The sequence below is a fragment of the Hyperolius riggenbachi genome, chromosome 5 (assembly GCF_040937935.1).
Source record: "Hyperolius riggenbachi isolate aHypRig1 chromosome 5, aHypRig1.pri, whole genome shotgun sequence".
In the NCBI taxonomy this organism is placed as follows: domain Eukaryota; kingdom Metazoa; phylum Chordata; class Amphibia; order Anura; family Hyperoliidae; genus Hyperolius; species Hyperolius riggenbachi.
The window spans coordinates 398,461,650-398,487,644 of NC_090650.1; the positions used below are offsets into that span (position 1 = coordinate 398,461,650).

The window sequence follows — 25,995 nt, forward strand, 5'->3', positions numbered from 1 at the left end:
AGTGTGCAGGGGGGCTGGCCAGCAACTTTGTATAAATCTTTCTTCAGGGAATGTCTTTTTATAAAGAATAAAGGCCATGCTGAGAATCCCCCATAAAGAGATGGAATAACCCGAAACCTGTCAGTAATGTCAGATTTCTACTACCTACTGTAAGTGACAGCAACATAGAAGAGAAGTAAAGTATGGCTCATTTTACTCTGGAAGAAATGTACTTATTTGTATGTGTTTTACATTTTAAGATTTTCGTGGCAGTTCCTCTTTAAACTGGTTCTGTGGAGGCTTTAAAAAAAACAAAAACAGACACTTACCTGGGGCTTCTATCGGCCCCCTGCAGCTGTAATGTCCTGCGCAGTCCTCCTACGATCCTCCGTTACCCCGCCGACTGCACCGGTCTATTTATTCGTCTAGAGACTCTAGATTAATAGTGCTCACTACCTACCGCACGTGTCATTGGAAGCTTACTGGGCAGGTACCGTATGAAGTTTTCTTGTACTGCGCCTGCGCAATAAGCTCCCGATGACTCGCGCGGGAGCGAGCATGTGCACGGCCACAGTTTGATCAGATGCTGAATTAGACCGGGAATGGCGGATCATAGAGGACGGCATGGGACATGACAGCTGCAGGGGGCTGATAGAAGCCCCAGACCCTCACACAACCCCTTTAAGGGGCAAGAAACTGCTGGTACGCAAGTGGTTAAGCTGCTTATTTATCAAGGGATGATCGGCCTGTTGATAAAAACATCTATACAAAAAAACTTGGCTGGCATGTTGGATCGGCACATAAGGAGAAATACAGTATGGAGATTACCAGTAATTGCCCAAGAACAACCACAAATAACATTTGTAAAGCGCTTTTCTCCCGTAGAACTCAAAGCGCGTAAGCATGGCTCAGACCAATAATTGGTTGGTAAGTTGTGGAGCAGAGGAAGAATTCTAGAAGTCTTGAAATCCAGGCTAAACAGGTGGCTTTCCAGTCTGGATTTGAATAACTCTAGGGATGGTGCTGTCTTTACTCTCTGGGAGTGACCAAGTTTATAAAACCTTATCATCTGAGGTTGTGAGAGGTGTGGTGAATCTTCAGCAAGTCCTTCATGTATCCAGGGCCCAAATTGTGCAGTGATTTCAATGTCAGCAGTCCAATTTTGAAGCGTATTCTCCATTCTACTGGTAGCCAGTGCAGTGAGCGAAGGATCGGTGTGATGTGACAGTGGCAAGAACAAAATCTGATCGTCCTTTTTTTTTTTTTTATAAAGATGGGACTTTTAAAAAGTGGAGGAGTGTGAAGTGGTGAGTAATAGTTGTATAAGTAGGCCCCAGAGTGGAGTGCTTTGCAAGTGTCCTATTGCAGGTTCAGTTTAGTGGAGAAACGTATAATTTGTGTAACTCTTCTTCTTGCGATGTCTGCAGTGGGATGACGAGACAGACATGGCGAAGCTCGAGGAATGTGTTCGCTCGGTTCAGATGGATGGCCTGTTGTGGGGCACCTCCAAGCTGGTTCCTGTGGGTTACGGCATCAAGAAGCTGCAGATCCAGTGTGTGGTGGAAGATGACAAAGTGGGCACTGATATGCTTGAAGAGGAGATCACAAAGTTTGAGGACTATGTAAGTACTGGCTTTACATTGGTGAGAATCCCGATACACGGCAGTTTCTAAAACCTCATTCTGCAAAGGGTTTACGGTTAGGCTCGTCTGTATACGGGATACACAGTACAGACAGTAAACCTCAACCTCTTGGAAGGATGATAATCATGTCAACTGTCTTGTTCTGGTGTCCCCATTTGCTGCCTCATCAACTATCAGTTGTTACATTCGGTTTAGTCTGTAGGAATCTAGACACCTTTAGCCGTGGCTGTCCTTTCTAAGATATTGCATATTGCTTAGACGAGAGCTTAGCAAGCATGTTTGCATGTGGTTGCGCTAGCAAATTTGCAGTGATAACTAAAGGATCATTGTAAGTCTGATCACTATATATTTTTTACCAGAGAAATATATCAAAAACATTTTCTTGCACCAGTCCATTACTGTTTATGGAAGTGGGTAGGAGTAAGCCCACAGTTTTCTATGCTGCCTAAGAATTCATATAAGCATGGAAATTTAGTGTTTTCCCAGAGAAATAATGCACCACAAACCACCTTCAGGGTTCTTTTACACTGCATGTGATTCTGATGCGATTTTACATGTGATTTAACCTCCCTAGCGTTCTGGACGAGCTAGGCTCGTCCAGAGACACCGGAGGTCACCGCTCAGGCCCCGCTGGGCCGACTTAAATAATTTTTTTTTAAAACACGCAGTAAGCACTTTACTTGCTGCGTGTTGTGTCCGATCGCCACCGCCGATCCGCCGCGATGCAGGGCCCCCCCAGGCGAGACCCCGTGCGCTGCCTGGCCAATCAGTGCCAGGCAGCGCTGAGGGGTGGATCGGGTCTCCCTGTGACGTCACGTCGCCGACGTCTATGACGTCACGACGTGCGTCGTCATGGCGACGGGGGTAGCCCTCCTGGAAATCCCGTTCAGAACGGGATTTCCGGACGGGTGATTGCGCCGGTGGGGATCGGAGGGGTGAGAGGGATGCCGCAGGGAGGGTGGAATAATGTAGCTAGCGCTAGGCTAGCTTACATGATAAATAAAATAAAAAAAATAGCAAAAAAAGCCAGGCAGGTTAAAAAGAAAAAGTCCTGCATACTGCATTTTCCTACTTGTGTTGCTAGCATTTGATGAGAATGGAAATCACAAATCAGAATTGCGATTTGCAGTGTAAAAGAAGCCTTGGATATGGAAAGGATAGTTGAATCTGCCAGTCTGAGACTTCTGTGGTCATCTGGGTGCTGCAGGCTGCAGATCTCCAGTGCCAGAGTCCCAGTATGAGCCTTAGGAACAACCTGCCTGGGGTTTAAAGGACAACTGAAGCAAGTGCAATTTGGAGGATGCCATTTTTGTTTTAAAGAGACTCCGTAACAAAAATTGCATCCTGTTTCTTATCATCCTATAAGTTCCAAAAGCTATTCTAATGTGTTCTGGCTTACTGCAGCACGTTCTACTATCACCATCTCTGTAATAAATCAATGTATCTTTCCCTTGTCAGACTTGTTGTGTCTGGAAGGCTGCCAAGTTCTTCAGTGGTGGTGTTCTGCTATGAACTCCCCCTTCCAGGCCCCTCTATGCACACTGCCTGTGTATTATTTAGATTAGAGCAGCTTCTCTCTTCTCTCATCTTTTACAAGCTGGATAAATCGTCCTCTGAGCTGGCTGGGCTTTCACAAACTTAGAAATTACAGACAAGGGCAAAGCTGTTTGCAGGAAGAAACGAGCAGCCTGAAACTTCAATGCATGAGAACAGGGGGAAAGAAACACAAATGATCTCTTGAGATTCAAAAGGAAGGGTGTATACAGCCTGCTTGTGTAAGGATGTATTTTCTATGTGTGGACATACTGTACATCAACCTACTTCCTGTTTTGGTGGCCATTTTGTTTGTTTATAAACAAACTTTTTAAAACTGTTTTTAACCACTTTTAATGCGGCGAAATTGTGACAGAGGGTAATAGATGTCCCCTAACGCACTGGTATGTTTACTTTTGTGCGATTTTAACAATACAGATTCTCTTTAAAGTTGTCTGGAAGCCAGCATTTCTACTTTGTTCCAAGAGATTCCTCACACCTTTTACAGCTACCAACCCAGAACATTTTTTTTTTTTTTTTTTTTTAGCAGATCATTGAAATGGTTAAAAAAAGCACTTTGTCCTGCTATTCAGCTTCAAATCTGCATTCACACCGGAGAGAACAGTATATTTGGTTACATTCCTGTGTGTGTCAAGTAAAAACCACTCTGAGAAGCTGTCTCTGCTTCAGGCACACACAGCTCAGAACTCATTTAGAATATTTTAATATAATAATAAAAAGCAGTTGGAATACAATGCAATGGCAGCTTTCAGGGCAAGAAAAACTACACTTTGGAAACTTATCATTTGTTGACAGAATATTACTTGTGCACAAAAGCAAATATAACTATGAATAATAAAAAGTATTAAAACATTTTTATTGAAAGTTATGTCAGTTTCAGACCACTTTAATATCAGTTGCCTGGACGGTCAGCTGATCTTCTGCTTCTAAAACTTTTAGTCAAAGACCCTGAACTAGCATGCAGTATATGCAGTGTTTCTGACAATATTGTCAGATCTGGCAAGATTAGCTGCATGCTTGTTTCTGGTGTGATTCAGACACTACTGCAGCTTAGTAGATCAGCGGGGCTGCCAGGCAACTGGTATTGTTTAGAGACTATGGAGACTGCCATACTTCCCACTTCAGTTGTCCTGTATGTTTCCAGGGTTTTCCAAAGAAGTACACACCAGCCTTAGGACTGAGACACACTGATTGCTCTTCTGACTTATCAGCGTTGCCTGCGTGTGTGTGTGTGTGTGTGTGTGTGTGTGTGTGTGTGTGTGTGTGTAAAAAAAACAAAAAAAAAAACCTGAAAGCTGTGATCTTAATGCAAGTCAATGGGACCGTCAGCACTGACGGTCAGAAAAGTGCACACAGTGTGTCTCAGGCCTAACTGAATGTACAAACCTTTAGCTTGAATGCCTTTCCTGTTATGTGTACTGAGAGTTGTTCAGTTTGATGTCCAGAAAACGTTGTTCTGTGAAGCTTCTGACTAAAGGGATTCGTTTGAAAAGGCCACAAATAGTGTCAGCACCATTAATTGAATTAGTGAGTTTGCGTTTGGCTCCTGACTAATAAGCAGTAAATACAGTGGACAGCTGAGTGCTAGGCCTCTGTCTGGTTAGCCACAATCTTTCTTGCAGTGAGATGATTTGTGGCACTAGTGTAAATAGCGTGTACAGAAGTAGCAGGATGGGTTTGTAGTGCACTCTAATAGTCACGTTTACTAAAATCCGTTTGTGTGTTTACAGGTGCAGAGCGTGGACATCGCAGCATTTAACAAGGTCTAACACAACTGAAAGACTGATCAATAAAAGCGCGCAACATATACATCTTGTGTGCTGTTTGTTACTGAGCAATTTTCTTTGAGCTTTTCTTTTTGTGGATATTCGAATGTCGCTGACTGTCACTAGTTGAATCTAACATATCAATCCTGCCAGGACAGGCCCTGCTCAGTGAGATGCGTATAATTCAAAACTAGTATGCTGCTTTACTTCAGTTTGCATCACCTGCATACTGACTGTATTAGTAGTACAACAACCAGGCAAGTTGCTTGTTATAAAAGAAAGTGTACTAGCTGTCTTAGAGGACAATGAAGTGAGAGGGATGTGAAGGCTGCCATATTTCAATTTAAGCAATACCAGTTGCCTGGCTGTCCTGCTGATCCTCTGCCTCTAATACTTTTAGCTATAGACCCTGAACAAGCATGCAGAAAATCAGGGGTTTCCGACTTAGTCAGATCTTACAAGATTATCTGCATGCTTGTCTCAGGTGCGATTCAGTCACTACTACAGCCAAATAGACCAGGAGCACTGCCAGGTAACTGGTATTGTTTGAAAGGAAATAAATACTGCAGCCTCCATTAGGGCTGTGGAGTTGGAGTCGGGGCAATTTTGGGCAGTTTGAGTCAATGTCAAACTGAGGAGTCGGAGTCAGATGATTTTTTTCACAAAGTCCACATCCCTGTTAAGTATTAGACTAAGGAGTTGGAGCAATTTTGGGTACCTGGAGTCGGAGTCGTGGTTTCATAAACTGAGTCAGAAGATTTTTGTACTGACTCCACAGCCCTGGCCTCCATTTACCTCTCCAAATATTAGAGGCAAAGGATCAGCAGGATAGCCAGGCAACTGGTATTGCTTAAAGGGAAATAAATATGTCCGCCTTTATATACCTCTCACTTCAGTTGTCCTTTAAGGTTGACGATTCAAGATCGAAACTGTGTTCCAAATCAGAGCTCTAATCTGAAATGATGCAGACCATGGCAGGGGTAAGTAACTCCTCTTCATCACCACCGCTGTACACTGCGTCCTGTTTTTGTGATACTTCATCCTACAAAGCCAGTAGGAGGAATTATGAGCTAGTTTGGACATGATGTGGAGCGTGGTGCACAGAGGCGGTAACAAGAGTGGAGCTCCAGCCATGCCTATTGGACTAGTCTGTGTGCGCTCAATGATTGCATTCCTGTCAATGGGAGCATTCTGCACATGGATGGTTTATGCCTATGTGCAGAACACTCTTGGTGCTAGAACAGTGTATATACAGTTGGCACAACTTGCGCTCTAGTCGCAGGTATTTTGAAGCTGGCAGCAGGAGAACTGCGGAGACCCAGAGACCGCTGAGGGACCTGACACACTGGTAATATCTTGTACCAGCAGGATTAAGTTGTGCTAGTTGTACACTGGCAGTTTGTTGCATGGTGCTGTATAGACATGGTGAATGAGATGAAAATCCTATGCATGTAAATTTATATGCAGCTTGAAATTGGATTAATCAGAATAATTTTCTGCCAAATTTTACTGGCGGTAGCAGAGCTATTCAGTAGAAAAATAAGCAGCAGCTCTCAGTCTGAGCTCAATTCACCAAGATCTGTTTGGTAAAAGTTTCATGTGAGCAAAATTGCCTCACACAGAAAAACATTTCTTTTAATGTTCAGATTTCACATGTGGTAGTTTAGTCATTTGCCCCCCCCCCCCAAAAAAAAAATTGCCTTCAATACACTTAAGGGCCCATTCACAGTAAAATCACTTTTTTTTAGCATTTATGGGATTGATTAGTGTTTTACAGTCTCCCATTCACTTTCATTAAAAGTGCATTAAAAAATCACTGCAACTTTGTGATTGTGCATGTGAAAATCACGGTGACTTTTTTCTGTTATTTTTACTGAGATTTTAATGAAAGTGAATTGGAGTGATTTTAAAAACTGCCAATCAATTGCAAAATGCTCAGGAAAGCTCTTCTAGTGTGAATGGGCTCTAAGACCAGTTCGGTAAAAAGTATAAGTGTAACCAGCAGTGGAGTAGATCTTAATCGCAGGCTGTATTCTATGATGATATCCTACTTCTGTTCTGTCGCAGCATTACAATAGTGAGAGGCATCCCTTTACACCAGCATGTTCCCTTCTAGTCCCTCTGAATCTGTTTTAACTTTTTTTTTCCTCAATTGATTAGTTTAGTGAACGTTCATGTAAACTCAAACACACCATGATAGGATGATTGCACCAGTTGCTCAAATCCTAAATTCAAAATAGTTGCTATCTGGATATCTCCCAGTAAACCTGGGTGAAGTGGTCAATTTTACCTGTCTGTCTTCGTCTAGCCCTTGGCGCCTCCCACGATGCGTTGTACGTGCATCACATGATTACAAACACTTCCTCATTCAATCCGGAAGGAGGAAGTGTTTAATCACGACCGCCGCTTGGACTGCATCGTGGGAGGTGCCGAGGGATGGACTGAAGAACACGTCAGACAGGTAAGATTGACCATCCCGCACAGATAACTAGGAGATATTTGGATAGAACTATCTATATGCCATCTGGATTTGAGTAGCTCTGCTTATTAGCATCTCTGAGCAGGGGGTTGAAAGAGCTGCAGGTGAAACCTTTTTCTGTGCTGCATGGAAGAGAAATTTGCAGTATACCAGCACCAATGGAGGGAGTAGCAGTAACGGGAGTGCTCTTACTTTTGGCTGGCTCCTTTTGTCTAACATTTTATCGAATGTTGAGTGGTAATTATCTACAGCTCAAGGCTGGAGAGAAATACTGACCATCTCACTTGGTTTTACCGACGATTTAATCTTTGATGTGAGGTATTTACTGCACAAGTCTGGAATTTACCTCACTGTTTGGTAAAATCAAGTTAAAGAGGAACTGTAACATAAAAATATCCCCTGGGGGGTACTCACCTCGGGTGGGGGAAGCCTCCGGATCCTAATGAGGCTTCCCACGCCGTCCTCCATCCGTCAGGGGTCTCGCTGCAGCCCTCCGTGGAGTCCGGGCAGCGGTGACGTCATTATTTACCTTCCTGGCTCCTGCGCAGGCGCTCTGACGGCTGTCGGCTCCGAACTACACGGAAATACCCGATCGCCGTCGGGTCCGCTCTACTGCGCAGGCGCAAGTTTCCTGCGCAGTAGAGCGGACCCGAATGAGATCGGGTATTTCCGTGTAGTTCGGAATGGAGAGCCAGCAAAGGTAAATATTGAAATGACAGTCGGCACAGTCGCCGGCTGTTCGGAGGGCTGCGGAGAGACCCCCGTGGGACAGAGGACGGCGTGGGAAGCCTCATTAGGATCCGGAGGCTTCCCCCACCCGAGGTGAGTACCCCCCAGGGGATGTTTTGAATGTTACAGAGTCTCTTTAAGTCTGTGGCAAGCTGAAATTAAACATCCTGTTGCCAGTAAATTTACTGGTTTCTGGAAACAGAATGCGATAATGCTTAGTGAATAGAGACTAATGTCCTGTGTACCCTGACATGACATAGCTGGGATTCTGTCACTCAGCTAGGACTGATAAGTGCTGCTGGGAGTGGGCTTGAGAAGGAGGGAGGGGAGCATAATGGGGGAGGAGAGGGGTAAGGGAGAGAGAGAGAGAGAGAGAAATAACTGCTTTAGTAACAGGTGACAGTTTTAGTACACCATGATGGCTGCCTCATGCCCTGACAATTGGGGCACAGTAAAATTTCCCCCAAATCTTTTGCTCTAATGTACATATGTGTGCACTAGGCTTTACACCTGAGGTGATCTGCTGCTCCATATCTTGCAGTGATGCAACGGGGTGGCTGTACGCTAGATGTTAGGCAGATTAACTCTCCTAGCTAAATTTGCAGTTTAAGCAAGCATGGTTACAAGGCTGATGTGGTTGCAGAGGTCACAGGAATCAAATGTAGGGTGTTTCACACTTCCATTAAACAGTTTGTTTGTGAAATGGATACTTTACAAACTGATGTGAACAGATCCAATGTTAACCTTTGAAACTATTCACATCCATCTGACTGGATCTGTTCCTTACATTCTGCTGACCAGCAGCAGCAGAGAAATGTAGAGGATGTAATTGTTTTGTGCAGACTGGCTGAAGTTACATGACCTGGTACTGAAGAGGGAAAAGATTGATGGTGGTATGGGAGTGATCTGTGTGCATGGGGAAGCCCTAAGTATGTGTAACACTTAATCTCAGCACTTATTTTCTTTAAACATCACATGATGGCATTGTTCTTACTGCCTACTGGAAGTTGCTCCATTGTATGTTTATAATCCCTCTACCCCCCCAAGTAATAATTGCAATGTTACCTGCCAAGCATCTGTAATAGATCTCTTTGTTGTTGGAGTTAAAACACATCTGAAGATATGTAGCTTCAGTGATTTATGTTATGCAACAGGGAACTAGTGACACTATATACATGCTTTAACAGTCTTTTTATTGCTATACTAGCTGACCTAAGCTCATTTAAAAACAGGCTCTAGATCTTTCACTGCTGGCTGCATGCATCTACCTGACACACATGCACCAGTTGTGACACATCTGCCTGCTTAGGTGGCTGGTTGGCTCCTGCCCTGTCCCAATGGTGCAGGACATATGCAGGAGTGCAAAAGCACTGACACGATGCAGGGGCACTTCTATTTTGTATATAGAGATGGAAGAACCACGGATGGATTTTAAGTACCTGAAATGGAACAGCTTCTGGCAGGCACAAATAATAGTAAAAAAGATTTTTTTTCTGGCGGTTGCCTCCCCATGCGGCTTAGTGTATGTTATGCTTAGAGTGATGTCATGTAAACAAACTCATGGCTGCCATCTTGTGGCCAAAACGTACAACTACATGTAAAAAAATAAAACACATTTACATTATAAAACTATTGTTTACATCCCACCCTCCCAAAAATACCTAAATAAAATGTTTATAAAAAAAATTACAATAAAACACATGTAAATACTTACCTTAAGGTCTAAACTTTTTAAATATTAACCACTTCGCCATATCTGGACGCATATATCCGTCCAGATAGGCAGTGGTGCTGCAGCCGTGTGGTGCGCGCGCTCCCGCTGCCCCCCCGATCAGTGAATGGGAATATAATTCCCATTCACCGATCCAAGTCCCCGGCAGAAATACCGACGCTTTCTCATCAGAGAGCGTGGTATTTCTGCCCCCAGGAAACAACTTCTCTTCATTTTAGTTCCTAGATGCGACATCGTTCGCATCTAGGAACTTTTTGAATGTGGCCATCTTGTGGCCAAATAGCAAACTGCACCCCCATACCTGTATTGAATAAAAAATACATTATTTTACATCTAAAATTGGCTATTTACCTCCCAAACTAAAATTACCCAAATACATTTTTGTATTAAAAAAAATAATAAAAAAAATTACAATTAAAAAAAAACAAACTACATAAATAGTTACCTAAGGGTCTGAACTTTTTAAATATACATGTCAAGAGAGTATCTTATTACATTTTTTAAAATTATAAGCTTGTAAATAGTGATCGACGCAAATTGAAAAAATGCACCTTTATTTCTAAATAAAATATCGGCGCCATAAATTGTGATAGGGACGTAATTTAAATGGTGTAATAAGCGGGACAAATGGGCACATAAAATGCATGGGTTTTAATTACTGTAGCATGTATTAATTTTAAACTATAATGGCTAAAAACTGAGAAATAATGTTTTTTTCCATTTCTATCTTAATCTTCCTGTTAAAATGTATTTACAGTAAAGTGGCTCTTAGCAAAATGTACTACCTAAAGAAAGCCTAATTAGTGGCGGAAAAAATGAGATATAGATCAATAAATTTTGATAAGTAGCGATAAAGTTATTAGCGAATGAATGGGAGGTGAACATTGCTTGGATGCATAAGATTTTCGAAGCTGTAGGCTGAAGTGGTTAATGTAAAGATCAAATTTTTTTTCTTAACCTCCCTGGCGTTCTATTAAAATCGCCAGGGAGGCTGTGGGAGGGTTTTTTTTTTTAAATTTAAAAAAATTATTTCATGCAGCCAACTGAAAGTTGGCTGCATGAAAGCCCACTAGAGGGCGCTCCGGATGCGCACTTTCGATCGCCTCCGGCGATTAAAAGTAACAAGGAAGGCCGCAATGAGCGGCCTTCCTTGTTTCGCGTTCCTCGTCGCCATGGCGACGAGCGGAGTGAAGTCATGGATGTCAGCCGACGTCCTGACGTCTGCCTCCTCCGATCCAGCCCTTAGCGCTGGCCGGAACTGTTTGTTCTGGCTGCGCTGGGCGGCTGGGGGGGACCCTCTTTCGCGCTGCGGCGATCAGGTAGCACACGTGGCTGGCAAAGTGCCGGCTGCGTGTGCTGCTTTTTATTTCATAGAAATCGGCCCAGCGGGGCTTGGGATAACCGGCAAGGAGGTTAAACTTGGAAATAGTAATAGATGTAAAATGAAAAAAATGCACCTTTTATTTCCAAATACAATATTGTCACCATACATTGTGATAGGGACATAATTTTAATGGTGTAATAACTGGGACATATGGGCAAATACAATATGAGTTAATTATGGAGACATGTATTATTTTAAAACTATAATGGCTGAAAACTCAATTTTTTTTCTTCCTGTTAAAATGCATTTACAGTAAAGTGGCTCTTAGCAAAATTTACCATTTAAAGAAAGCCTAATTGGTGGTAGAAAAAACAAGATATAGATCAGTTCATTGTGATAGTTATAGGCTAATCAATGGGAGGAGAACATTGCTCAAATGAAACCGACAGAACGTGAATATGTTAAGGATCTTTTTCCAATGGCTGCAATGCTAACTTCCCATTAGTGCATGCACTTTTTCCCAGAATGCAATTGTTCCTGATGGCTATATGGTGTATATGTGGCACTAATGGGATGCTTGCAGCGTAAAGTGCAAAATCTTAATTATGCTGCATATTTTTTCTTTCCCCAAAGCAATTGTCAATAGCACCACAAATCAGTAAATAGAAGCCTTGAGAATGGACAATGTCCACTCTCACTAGGCTTATTGCAGCATGCAAAATGCTGACTCACCTGTGCCATAGATTTGGTTCTGCCACTACTGACACCCACCTTTTGTTCCACTGCAGAGGAAGAAGCAGATTGGAGCCCAGCAGAAGCATGCTTTGCAAACAAGGAAATCCTGCTTGATTAGGGAAAAGGCTCATGGTGTAACAGTGAAAAGCCTCCCTGTTGCTAGGTAGAACTCCAGATGATTGCAAAAAATGTAATAAGAACCCCATGCTTCTGCCAGGCTTAGATCAGCTTTGTGACAAGGAAAAAAAAACCTAAGTATGGCAGGCTGCAAAATGGCAGCTATGTATACATGTAGTGTGAACCAGTCCTTATTCTTAAACAAGCAACACCCATGCTAATCTAGAAATAAAAAACACACAAGTAGATAAATACTACTTCTACTTACATAACAGATGTATTGTGCTAGCTATATAATGATTCCTGTGAATTATATAAAGGAAAGGCAGAAAATCCTATTCTAGGCAGTGGCCATTTTGTCAAGCTAATGCTGACATATCATCCCTGACTCGTGTTCCCCCCCCCTTCTCTTGCTCAGTGTATTCATTAGCTGCCCTCCTCCCAGAGTTTTTTTTTTTAACACATCCAATCACTGAGTTACCTAAGCCTTGCTTGTAAACACAAGTGATCAGCTAGGCAGGAAAACAAATGGAAGAGGAGGAATATTATAGATAAAAAGAAATCCCAGCATTCAACTTTTTGGTGCCAGTGCTCCTAAAGTATGTGATAACTCCAAACCATAACCGCAGAAAAAGTTTTGAATGCAGGATTAGCATCTTTATCATTTAACGACCGCCTACTCATAACGTGCATCGGCAAAGTGGTAGCTGCAGGCTAATTAATCAGGAAACAGCCACTCACGCAAGCGGCTGCTTCCTGTCAATTCACGGCGGGCGGGGCTCTGAATAGCCTGCAGATCGCAGCTCGCAGGCTAAATGTAAACACAAGTAGAAATCCGCTTTTACATTTTTACAACGCTGCTAACAGTAGCAGGGTTGTACTAGATCAGCGACCAGGGATTGCTGTCACATGACAGGCAGAAGCCTGTTAGAAGCAGCACAGGACAGATCCGTTCCTGTGCAGCCTCCGATCTCTGGGGCAGGGAGGGAGAAGAGGGGGAATCCTGCCGTGGAGGCGGTTTTAAGGTGCCCCCACCATCCACACGCATGCAGGAGCGATCAGACCCCCCCAGCACATCATCCCCTAGTAGTGGGGAAAAGGGGGGGGGGGGTGATTTGGTCGCTCTGCCTGGTATTTGATCTGTGCTGGGGGCTGTAGGGCCCACCCAGCACAGATCTTAGAAATCAGCGCTGGTCCTTGGGGGGGGGGGGGGGGGTGTTAAAGGCTGAGTCCTGAAGTGGTTAATACACTCAGACCAGTTGCTGTTGAAATTTGATTTTTATGGTGACAATACCGCTTTAAAGTAGAATATGGAGGCTGCGATATGTATTTCCTTTTAAACAATACCAGTTGTCTGACACCCCTGCATGTCTATTTAGCTACAGAAGTGTCTGAGCACCAGAAACAAGCATGCCGCTAATCTTGTCAGAATTGACAATGTCAGAAACATCTGATCTGCTGCATGCTTGTTCAGGGTCTATGGCTACAATGTATTAGAGGCAGGATAACCAGGCAACTGGTATTGTTTAAAAGGAAATAAAAATGGCAGCCTCCATATCCCACTCGCTTGTTTGTCCTTTAACCCTCCAATAGCATCACAATGGTGGCCAAAGGTCCTCCAAAAGTTCCTTTGAAGTTTTATACATTTAATTTTATCGGAGAATTTGTATCGCAATGTGACTGCCCGATAAATTTTTCATTTGATATCTGCCCGAGATGATTAATCAGGAATGATGGATAATCTCAGTTGCAAAAGGCTTTATCAGGTGTGTGCAGCAAATGCATTTGATCTAGTGACAGATCTCTGGGGTGTCCTACCCCCATTCATACTGAAATGTATGGAAACAGTGGGCAGGCAATAGCTCCTTCTGATCAGAGGACTCGTAATATTGAATCAGGTAGAATGAATATACAGCCACCTCAGTGTATAATATTCTGATCAATATTGAATCAGGTAGAATGAATATACAGCCACCTCAGTGTATAATATTCTGATCAAATAGTGGCTGACAACTGAGGCTATAGGCACACATCTCAAATCTTCAAGGGCATGTTCACACTAGCATTTTTTATTTTTTTAGCACTGGTGATTTTAGAAATTGTCCTAATAGCGCTTGTGCAATGAATCCATATGAGTGGTTAAGATTACAATCTACTTCCAAAAGTGCTGCCTTTTCCATATTCTGAGTGCTTTAGCTCAATGGATGGTATAGAGAAAAGTGCTTGGAAAAAAAAAATAAAAAGTTTGTATAGCGATTTCCAAAGCACTTTTAAGAATAAATACACTATTTTCCAGGTCAATGATCAAAAGCACTTACACAATCATCCACTGCTCAGACAACTCCAGGAATTGCTTGAAAAAAACAACCCACAAACACTCAGCGCTTGTGATCGCACTTGCAATTTATAATGTCAACATAGCCTTAGAGCAGCAAATATTTTAACCCCTTTCAGACCAGACAGCCGTGGCACATTTAAGACCAGAGCCATCCTATTTTGCATTGTGATTGGCTCACAACGATCCTGGGATTCGTTCTTGTTTGAGATGCAGCGCAAGTAGGTACAGCAATGTGAATGGCAGCAAGAGCAATGGGACTGCACAGCAGGGATGATAGATCTCTACACCTGGGCAGGAACAGTCACAAAACCCTGTAGATTTTAACACTGAAGGTATAGAAGCTGCTAAAATGTGCATGCATATGTACACTATGGTTGACCAGAGATCAGGGCAGAATTCAGATGCCTGGCAACCTGTAGGTTTGTGTTGCATTGTGTTACTCTAGAGGGGAAGATGGCACAGCACTCATTGAGCAGGAGGGGTAATGAGTATAATGGGTTCAGCCAATACTATATGAATAACTTAGCTATGCATCAGAACAAATCCTCACCTGATAAGTCTTGTCCCAAAACAATGTGCAGATGCCATGCATTAAGAAGTTGAAGTCTGTGGTGTGCCCCTTCTGTTCGTGACCATAAGGTCCCTGGCGCCTGATTGGAGATTTTCCAACATATCTCATCCTTGACTGACATTCCAGGCAGTAGTTCAAGGTGGTGAAAGCACAATAGACCCCTGCTGATCAGATCTACCAGTAGCAACAGAACATACTGTATGTACAGAAATACTCAGATTTCACCTCTGGCATACATTTAAGGCGTGCACACATGCTTGATTTCTTCAAACAACAATTTGTCAGACTCCCCTGCGGGACGGCTGTTGTGGCAACAGTTTCCCGGTGTTTACAGTCTGTTGGCAGCCTGATAAGGCTGGTTTTGACTGATCCGCCGAGCGACAGACTACACACGGGGACACTGTCGTCACAACAGCCACCACACAGGTAGGTCTGACAAGTAGTTTGTAAAGTCGTGTACACACGCCTGATTTCTTCAGTGTACTCGAGATGTTTAATAGTTTGTTTAAACTTACCTGGGGCTTCCTCCAGCCGCATGAGGTGGTGTGTGGGTTTCCTCTCCACCCTCGCATTATAACCACCCGTAATCTAGCCAGTCATGCTCTTCTGCACATGCATGGCCTTGTCCCAGCACAAACCACTACTGGTGGAGAGTGCGGCCGGCGGGGAAAGTCCATGCACCACCTAATGCTGGAGGAAGCCCCACCCATATTAAACAAAGCAATTTAGAAAATTAAAACACTTAAACCTTTCCATAACATCTCATGTAACATTTAATATAAATTTTAGTATAAGAAATTCACTATAACCTTCATTGGATTTGATACTCTGTAATACACTTCACATAGAGGATACAAAAATACAGTTACAAGACATAATACTGTTATTTTACATGAATTAGAAAAAACAAATACTTATAAAAATGGTTAGAGGTGAGAAGTGTGTCACATTATTGCTTGTTTAAAGTCAGTTTTGTGTATAGATAAGTGGGTACATTTGGCAGACAGGCCTCCCCCCTCTTCATTCCCTCAGGAGCTCCATATGGGTCCTCCAGTGTCACCGGTCATTAAACAGTTTGTTCTTGCAGCACAGCAGCTCTGGACTTACTGCAGGAAGCTGCTACTTTTGCGAAGAGTGGACAGAAGATTATACAGTTTCTCGGTGACTCCCACCTGCAGAAAAGATTATACGTCAGTGCGTCACACACACCTGCAGAACAATTATGCGTTAGTGTGTCATACTCCACAGCAAACGGGATGCTAATAATTTGCCTTTGCATACAGCTTAGAAATGGGCCAATCATTTGCATTTCCTGGGGATTTTTTATTGGCCCAATATTAAGCCGAATATATGTTACGGCCAGAACCCAAAGTCTGGCCACTTAGGGTTCTGGGTGGGGGGGGGGGGGGGGGGGGGGGTGCATCTGTCACCGGCTGCAGAAATCAATAGAAGGGGAGGGGGGGGAGCCAGAGCTGCAGGACAGGAACTGAGCCAGCAGGATTCGATCTGTTTCTCACATTGGCCGCAGTAAGACCACCACTTCTAGTTTTGACTGGCCAGAACCTAAAGTATCCAGACTTTGCATTCTGGCCATAACATATACATTGGCTATCATTCATAAAGCATTTCCGCATGCGAAAATCCTTAAACAGCTGACTTTACCGAACACTTAGCAAATTCAGCATTCATAAAAGCTCTTCCCGCATGAAAAGCTGACGTTACCAAGCAGAGCGATAAATCACCGCTTTGTGCAGTGATTTTTGTAACAAATGTAACAAAATGTTAATACATAAAGAATTACGCAAGCGGTATGAGGACGGGAAATACTGCTCCCTCTGATGTGGCGATAACAATGTTAAGTTAATGTAGAGACAGACCTCCCAGACAGCTACAGTAGAGCGAAACACGGAGAAATGTATCAACTCCGCAGCTTCCTGTGCTTCCGCAGGCCTAGCGCCTGCCTACCGCCAGCCTAGTTCGGGGAATCTCCGCACTGCTATCGCAACTGGATACATTTTTTTATGAATGAGCAGCCAGAAGGCTAAAACACCCTCTCCAAGGGTAAGGAAAAGCTTTAGATAAGCAGCAGGTCTCATGATGCCTAGGGATGGTTAATGAGATGCAAATAATGATGAGAGGATGCAGGAATATATTTTTGTATGACAATTGAAGCCGCTTGATATTGTACAATATCGTAAAGATTTATTGGACCATTTCTGAGCCACATAAATTTGCAAATCCTGCATCAACTCAGATTTGCATCTCATCGAACATCCCTTTTTATGACCATCACTTCATTATCCTCCAGCATTGTTACTGAATAACCGAAGGAAGTCTGGGGTAGTGTCTAAATACTGGGATATAAGTCAACTCTGTGTCTAATTCAACCAAGTATTTGACTAAGCTGGAAAGTGCCATTAAGGGTTTTAAGTTCCCAAATGCAGCTATGGTGCCCTGTGGAGGACAGGAAGGAGAACGGCTACAGACATCTGGATCCCCAGTAGGCGAGTCAAACCGCCCACTGCCCTCCATTGCTCTGCATTGAGCCCCCGCGGCTAGCCCTAGCATAGCTCGGGGTAACTGCCAGGAAGGTTAAAATAACTTTTTGGCACTTTGCAATTGAAAAAAGTATCATGAAGTAGGTGAAGTACTGTCAAAACTTAATTTTTTTTTTTGCTTCCTGAAGGCCAAAAAGGCCTTATATTTACAAGTTGCAAAAATACTACCTAAGACAAATCTCAGGAGAAAATGTTAGTGAACCTCCAGACTAAAAAAAAAAAAAAAAATCCATTCAGCAGCACTAAAAAGGCTTGGTTTTTTAACAGTTTCACAGCATCAGAACTTTGTTTTTCTTACCCAAGCCTCATTTTTAGCTGCAAAGAAAACTGCCCAGGCATTTTTGCCCCTAATGCTGTGCAAAGCATGATGGGATTTCTGAGGAGGTTCTTGTTCTGCTGTTTTGGCCCAATTTTTTTTTTTATTTGAGATTTGAAGCCTAGCACACGTAGCTGGGAGGATTGATCAGGACACAGGACAGTTGGAACTGTGTCTCATGCTCAGTCACCTCCTTTCAACCAAAAAGATGGCTGCCCCCATGAAATCAAACATTTGCCTGTTTGAAAACAGGGTAGGTAAGAGATATTACCTATCTATTTTACATTAACATAACTAATCAGTGTTCTCCCCAGGCTCTGTTAGCTGGGTGCTCCAACCGGCTAGTTTTGGTGAGCACCCGGCTGTCATCGGCTCACCTCCTCCTCTGCTGTAAGCAGAGTTGTGCAGAGAAGTGCCGGCCCTGCATTCTCTCATGTCGCCCCACCCGGCTACTTTTTCATGCAACCCGGCTGGAAAAAAATTCTGGGAAAACCACTGCTAATGTAACTTAATGACAGTATGTTTGCTTAGGTTGAAGTTCCCCTTTAACTGCATATGGGCCCTTATTCAGTTTTTTTCTCTTAACCCCCTTGCCGTTACAATTCTGGCGGCAAGGGGGCCGCGCAGCACTTTTTAAAATGTTTTTTTTTTTTTAAATCATGTAGCGAGCCGAGGGCTCGCTACATGATAGCCGCTGACAAGTGGCATCCCCCTATCCACTCTGATCGCCTTAGGCGATCAGAGTAAGCAGGAAATCCCGTTCAGAACGGGATTTCCTGCTGGGCTTCCCCGGTCGCCATGACGTCACCGGGAATCCCGATCCACCCCTCAGCGCTGCCTGGCACTGATTGGCCAGGCTGCGCAAGGGGTCTGGAGGGGAGGGTGGCACGGCGGGTAGCGGCGAATCGGCAGCGATCAGAAACAGCACGCAGCTAGCAAAGTGCTAGCTGCACGCAGGAAAAAAAAAATTGTGTAAAATCGGCCCAGCGGGGCCTGAGAAATCCTCCTACGCAGTTTACCCCGAGCTGAGCTCGGGATAACCGGCAAGGAGGTTAAGTATTGTTTCCTCTTCTGTTTAAAATAACTTCAGCGCTCTGCAATTGAAACCAAGTACCAAACAGTAGGTGAAAGAAAGTACAGGTAGTCCTCGGTTAACGACTGAGATAGGGACTGTAGGCTCGTTCTTAACCTGAATCCGTTCTTAAGTCGAAGCACCCACCACATATTTCTATATTACAGCCTCTCAAGCCTCTGAATCACAGAAAGACACCGCCCTCCCCCCCCCCCCCCCCGGAAAATCCTCATGTACATACAGTATCTGAAGGGCACATTGATCCCGCAGTAGCGTGACTCAGGCAGTGTGGTCTGGCAGCCACACCCCCACACAAGCTCATTCTGCAAAAAAAGTTTAAATAAAATCCTAGTACTGGACAGTACAGTACCTTAAATTGATATATGTATGTGTGGGGAGATGAGCAGATACACACCGCACACCTCCTGTGTCCTGGCGTCACCTTCTGCACCCTCACTAAGCAGGTTGTTGCCCTCTGACGTAGATGCTGTACAAGCACATACCGCGGCCACGAGGCTTACCTGGCTTACTGCGCAGTACAGTATCCGGGTCAGAGGGCGCAGATCTGCTTAGCACAACGGAGGTGTTTTGCAGAGGCGGAGGGTGATGCCAGGACACAGGAGGTATGCGGTATGTATCTGCTCACCTCCCCACACACACAGGGCATCTTTATATCAATTTAATTTGATTTAAAGCATTCGAGTCACCACAACCCGCCAGTGCAGCACTCGCTTGTGATGTCATCGTGACGGGGCGTGGCTAACATTGCGCCGTTCATATCGGCGGGCCATTCGCAAGTCAGGAGTTCGTAAACCGAGGACTACCTGTACTATCAAAATGATTCTGAGTGTTTCCTTGCTTGCTGGTGGCTTAAAAAGGCATTTTATTGATGAGGTGTAAAAATATCACCTGGGATAAAAAGGTAATTGCATATGAGCCTTTGTATGCTATACAATTACCCACCCAAGGCCTGCTCCACACAATGGATCTCATCAGTGACTTACCCTGTACTGTTGGGGGTTTTCCAGTCTGCGGTGCTGAGGGCTGAGTCCAATAACTGATCTCTGTGCATAAGCCCTGATTTCTCCAATGCTGGGGAGAGTCTGACTGTCCGGGAGCTGAAATCACAAGTCGGTGCCTTAGCTGCCACACACAACAATGCTGTTTGAGGTTTCTTTTACAGTGTACTCTAAATTCTACTTTAAATTCCAGGGCACATTTACAACAGTTGTAGAGCCTTTGCTTTGGATTCATAAAAGGGATTTTTCCCATCTGCCTGGGGACATCAAGGAAAGTATGGTGGGTGAAAAGGGTGTTCAGCTTCTATAGACACCTCTAACATTTTCACTCTAACGCAGGGATGTCAAACCGGTCCTGCGAGGGCCAAGATCCTCACACATTTTTGACACAGCTCAAATGAATTGATGGGACTGAATCAGGAAAGGTGTGGTCCATCAGGTAGAACACATTCCTCTTTCTCAGTCCATCCTAAACACTGGCATGGCCCTGGCCCTCCAGGCCTGGAGTTCGACCCACGTGCTCGAACGTCAGTATAAAGCAGATGTGGCTGGATGCCTTCAAGGCTCTTTTACACTACAGCATTTTACCACTAGGGCAATGAAAATCTATGGGGATTTCACATTGCCTGCAGTGCGCCGGCAATACTCTAACACAGGGGCATTCCTACATTACCGTGCAGCGATCTGCATCAGACCGGAAGTCATGCAAGGCCATACAGCTACCACCAATATTTAGTGTGAAACCATCCTCAGCCCTCCTCACAGCTGCCCAGCCAGTCTTCTCCAGACACCAGTTACCTCATTATGAGGCCTCTTTTACATGGAAGGCTCAGCTGTACACTTGCACACCTCCGATCTGCCAGCCACCGAACGCCTTCTGGCTGCAATTTCATACAGTGGTAGTGTATGTAGCCCCATGTTTGTGACACGGCAGCAACACATCAGCGCAGCCATGCTCATGCTTCCACGAGATGGACACCTCCAGCACGTGCACCAGGCAGGCGGTGAATTCAATGCATTGAGATGTTCAGACCAAACAGGCCAATGACTTAGCCAAACCAGAAGCAATGAATTATAGATGTAGGCCTAATGTTCCACTGATAAAATTCAGCAGAATTATATAATATCCCAAACAGTCAAAAAAAGTGAGGCTCAATCTAACCCTCCCTTTACATGAAATAGAACAGCACTGTTCCACCTGATGCTGACCTCCAAAATCCTCACAGCCAGAAACATGCAAAAGTTCGAAATCCCAATTCCCAGCTTGAAGCAGATGCAGGACCTGCCTGCTGGCTGCACACATTCTCTCCTACTCTTTACTGCCATAGTGCCATCTAGAAGGAAACTGATCATGTGTCTAGATTTGTGGCTGCTGTGACTTAACGGAAATGTGCTCTAATAGATTAGGAGCCTCTCAGATATTTCCTTGTGACATCAGTGGATCAGCCTTGCCATTCTCACCTGGCCGTGCTTGAAGAAGACACGATGAAGCTGCTCCGCCCTTATTGGGGTAACGGTTTCTGTTTCGGTGTTCCCTAAATCATAGATCTTAACTTCCTTCCCAATCTCAGGAGGGGGCTCATCCTCTAAAGCCAGGAGGTCCATTAGTGGCTGGTCTGGTGTAAACCGGAGACAAGAAGAACAGGAGAAAAAGTAGTCATTAATTTGGTTATCCAGGCTGTTCCGCAATACATATGGTAGTTTTAGTTCCATAAGCAAAAAGCTAGGAAATTGATACCTTTTCTTTTTCTCCCCCAGTGCCCAAATCCCCTTTTTATAGTCACATGATCCCCTGAACCCCAGTGATGTCACAGTGGGGCTTCCGGAAGGGGTAACAACTTCTAGCAGGAGGCTGCTCCATCAATGCAATGGCCCACTCTCCCAGTGTCACACCTGCCTGGGGAATTGCAGAGGGAAGGGTAGAGAAGGAGGGAAGGGTAGAGAAGGAGGAAAGCTATCCTCAATGCATTGGCTGTGTGTTTCGGTAGAACATGACCGCCTAACTAAACAAGGGCGAATATAGGCTGTAGCAAGGCAGCAGCATTCCCTGAAGACAGGCAGCAGTTTTATATAGTGGGCTCACCGGAGCGGTCATACAGTCTGTACACGGCTTTGCTCCCCGGAATAGTGGTCTTCTCCTGGTCCTCACTCAGCTTCATCCGTGGCTGATCATTCACCTTTACCAGCTGCAATACAAATACAATAATTGCAGTAACAGACAGTTCATGCTTATACCTGAGGCTCCACTAAGGCTCGGTCGCCACTCATAATGGGTCTGTTCAGCACAGAGCAGAGTTCAGTGTCCACTCCGTTTTAGCATCACAGTTGCATGCCTTGCACCATAGGGGCTATGGGCAACACATCTGCTCGTCTGAAGAAACTGAGCCGATTGGGACTCTGCATTCTGTTTGCTGCAAATAGATCCCTGTCACAGAGGTGCTTAGCTGCTACACAGAGCAGTACTAGCTATTGCCTGAGGAAGTGGGTTTGACCCTGCAAAACGCGTTGCATTGTGGAGTTTATGAATAAGTTTCATTGTTGAATATTAAAATTAACCAATTCAGTGTCTAATTACTGGAGAGGCAAGTCCTCTTTCAAACTTTTTTTTTTTTTTTTTTAACAATGCTATCCTGTTATTGGCGCCTCTATTCCATCCTTGCTACATTCTCAAGTCCACCCTTGGTGGAGGAGTGTTTTTCTGCGTTTCCCATCTACAGAGATCGACTTCTTAACCTGAGTGGAGTCAGGTCCAAACACTCCCCACCTGCCTACACAGTGGTTGCTTTTGAAGTAACCCCCACTGTGAGTATATCATACGCTATTGTTTCTCTAAAACCCGGTTTTATTACGTACTACACCATATTGGGCTCTCTTCATCCCCTTCTGTTTTCTTACTAACTTTAGTAATCTGTGTGCCCACATTACATTAGTTCTTGGCAGCATCTGGTCAAATGATCAGAATTTTAAAGCAATTCTGTAGTCCAAAAAGAAGAATATATAGCCACGGTGATGCCGTGCAACCCCGACTGCCGTAATGCATGCTGGGAGATGTAGTGCATTAATGAAACTGCATCTTCCGGCTTTAAACACATAAAAAGAGCAATAGATATTGAAACGGGAGTTGTCTAACAAGACCCTGTGAGAGACTTCCTGTCGGTTTCTGCACATATTCCAGGAATTTGGGAGACACCCACTACTAGACTAACCTTGTAGACGCAGCCCAGGGATGGCTGTCTGGAACACGTCACCAGGTGCGTACCGACCCCAATCACATTAATCTCATTCTCCTGCCGGAAAGAGTAACAATATAGTACATCATTAGTGATTTATACATTACTACTTCCGTCAGACATTTAAAAAAAAAAAAAAAAAAAAAAAAAAAAAGCCTTCAGACTACAGCGATACTATCTACCTTCAGTAGCTTGCGCTCATATTTGTAGACAAGCAGCCTGTCATTTCTAAATCAACTGTCCAATCAGCTTCTGCTTTCTACCCATCAGATCATGATTTTCTTTTCCAACAAGTGGTGGAAGTTCCTGGGTTTACTGGTCCTATATACTAACCGAAGGTTGTAAATCTGCACGGATCCAGACGCACCTGTGGGCAGCGGCTTAGTGTGGCAGTTGTGTGCGCACTGTTTGCATGATCCTTTTCAGAATTTGGATTCCTGATGTTTTCTTAAAAGATTTCATAAAAAGCACGAGGCTGCATAAAAACTTATGACATTTGACTTGCGTGTGTCATTTTATAAAGGGCCATCATACACTCACTAGACATATTATGAGGAACAGTTATTTTCAGATCCTCATAGGATTGTGTGTAGCAGAGAAACATTTTACTACAGTTCAAAAGGGTGGCTTTTAAAGCCTGTCTGTCAGCTTAAACCATTCTGGCCATCCTCCCATCTCAAGGTGTTGGCGTGCAAAACTTCCGTTTACTGGACTGTTTTTTTGAGGAGTAAAAATTGCTGTGCATGAGACTCCCAGCCGATCAAGGTAAAATCAGTATCAGCTGTTCAAGGTAAAACTAGCACAGGCTAGTATATATATAGTTGTACTATATTTTCTGAATGCGATGGACGCACCTCTTTTTTCAATCCTAACATGTAAATTTGATCACGGTTTAACCTCAACAATTATGTTATGGTGAAAAGTCCCTAAGGATACATTTATCACGTGCTGTGTTTATTGGGATGTGATTTGTCGGGAGACAGTTTGGGGCTGAGTGCTGTACATGTCAGTTTCTATGGAGGGATGACTGTGCAGCACACAACAGAGCGGCTTTAGGTGAGCGGGCTGAAGAGGCAATGGACTTGAATTGTTGCTAGGCTGTTTTAATATGCTATATCAGAAGACACCTATAAAAACATCTGAGTCTGGCCGAGATGGTCCTGAATGGCCTTGGCCAGGCATTATCTAGCTTTAGAGAATGTCACTGATAAAACAGATGTACGGGTTTTCTTTGTAAAGTGATCAGCGAGTGTATAATACGGTGTAGCATTTTATAAGCAGTGCTGGGAATCAAAAGTGTGAGTTTTGTGCAAAATTTTAACTTTGTTTTTATGCAGACCTTGTGGGCGGGGGGAGGGAAGAGAAATAACATTTTAAACTAATGTGCTTTTCACATGAGTGAGATGTCACAGCTACAGACTCATAATGATACGAGAAGCCAACAAGGGTCTCAGCAGTCCTGACTACCTACATGTGAAATCTGTTTTCTGCAGGGAGGATTTGCAAATAAAAGGTTGGACAGTTTGGGGAAAGTAATAAAGGCCACATCTCACCGACTGCATCAGCAGCTTTAGACTCTTCTCATTGATGTTGTTACTGACTGCTATGGTCAAGCCCTCAAAGCTGGGGATGACAAACCTGTGCAACAAAAGAGATGGGGCATAGTCATTATTATATATCCAAACTGTACTGAACTCAGCTGCTCAGCTCATTCATCTGTCTTCTCGTTCTTGTTCTGCTGCCCCTCCAGATACAACCCAATCGTAATCTCAGATCTGCAACATGACTTGCTGTTGTCCTCCTCTAGAATTACCTCCTCACATTCACGTATACAAGATTTTGCACGTGCTTCACCCCTCCTCTGGAATTCCCTCCCACAACACATCCGTCACTTTCCAACCTTTGTTACCTTTAAATGTTTTCTCAAAACTCACTTGTTTATAAATCAATAATGATTACTAGGGATGGTCCGTGAGATGCAAATAATTCCCAGTTGATGCAGGATTATGCAAATTTTGCAAACAAACATATGCAGCTTGAAAACTAACTACTGTAATGCTCGAGTATAAGTTTATAAATTTAGGTCTGACTCACTTAATATAAGTATAGGGGTCGACTTATACACGAGTCACTGGTAACACTGAGCACACTGAGATATGTGTACTATTCCCATCTGCAGCAATTTACTCCGTGGTAAGTGACACTTTGATAAAGGAAATGCCAAGAAAACATGTCTGAAAGGCTTGGCCACAACAATTAACAAGGAAAGGAGCAGGGGGGATACTGGGCTGCAGGAAGGGAGTGAATAATTGCTGCATTTGGGGGCCTGGAGGAGGTATTGGCTGCACTTATGGGACAGGAGGGGGTTAATGGCTGCAATACTGTATGCAGTGCAGTCATTTTCCTGGTCTCCAATTGCAGCTGTTAATTCATCCTGGTCCTCAAGTGCAGCCATTAACTTTTCTGGGTAGACTTATACTTGAGTCAATAAACCATTCCAGCTTAACCTCTTGAGGACTGCAGGGCTAAACCCCCCTAGTGACCAGGCCATTTTGAGTAAAATTGGCCACTGCAGCTTTAAGGCCAAGCTGCAGGGCCGCACAACACAGCACACAAGTGATTCCCCCCCCTTTTCTCCCCACCAACAGAGCTCTCTGTTGGTGGGGTCTGATCGCTGCCCCCATGTTTATTTTTTTAATAAATATTAATAAACTCCCTTCCCTCCCTATCTCCCTCCCCACAGCCAGCCAATTACTGCGATCGGCTGTCATAGGCTTCTGCCTATGAAAGCCGATCGCTCTTGTCCCCCAGGGGGACAGCCGTGTCACACGGC

At 44.0% G+C, this 25,995-nt stretch overlaps 2 protein-coding genes across 8 annotated transcripts in view; one reads left to right on the plus strand and one right to left on the minus strand.

The window, feature by feature from the left end:
- Positions 1-4,985, plus strand: part of EEF1D (eukaryotic translation elongation factor 1 delta) — a 94,328-nt gene extending 89,343 nt beyond the window's left edge. For all 5 annotated transcript variants that reach the window (XM_068237903.1, XM_068237902.1, XM_068237899.1 and 2 more), the window contains 2 exons: positions 1,407-1,601; positions 4,907-4,985. In XM_068237903.1, coding sequence (XP_068094004.1) covers positions 1,407-1,601; positions 4,907-4,945 — 234 coding nt within the window. In that variant the 3' untranslated portion in view covers positions 4,946-4,985. The remainder of the gene's footprint in view (positions 1-1,406; positions 1,602-4,906) is intronic.
- A 10,796-nt stretch (positions 4,986-15,781) lies between these two features.
- NAPRT (nicotinate phosphoribosyltransferase) overlaps positions 15,782-25,995 on the minus strand; it is a 196,949-nt gene continuing 186,735 nt past the window's right edge. For all 3 annotated transcript variants that reach the window (XM_068237906.1, XM_068237905.1, XM_068237904.1), the window contains 6 exons: positions 24,716-24,800; positions 23,139-23,219; positions 22,016-22,118; positions 21,394-21,548; positions 19,918-20,031; positions 15,782-16,139 (listed from right to left, as the gene is read on the minus strand). In XM_068237906.1, coding sequence (XP_068094007.1) covers positions 16,071-16,139; positions 19,918-20,031; positions 21,394-21,548; positions 22,016-22,118; positions 23,139-23,219; positions 24,716-24,800 — 607 coding nt within the window. In that variant the 3' untranslated portion in view covers positions 15,782-16,070. The remainder of the gene's footprint in view (positions 16,140-19,917; positions 20,032-21,393; positions 21,549-22,015; positions 22,119-23,138; positions 23,220-24,715; positions 24,801-25,995) is intronic.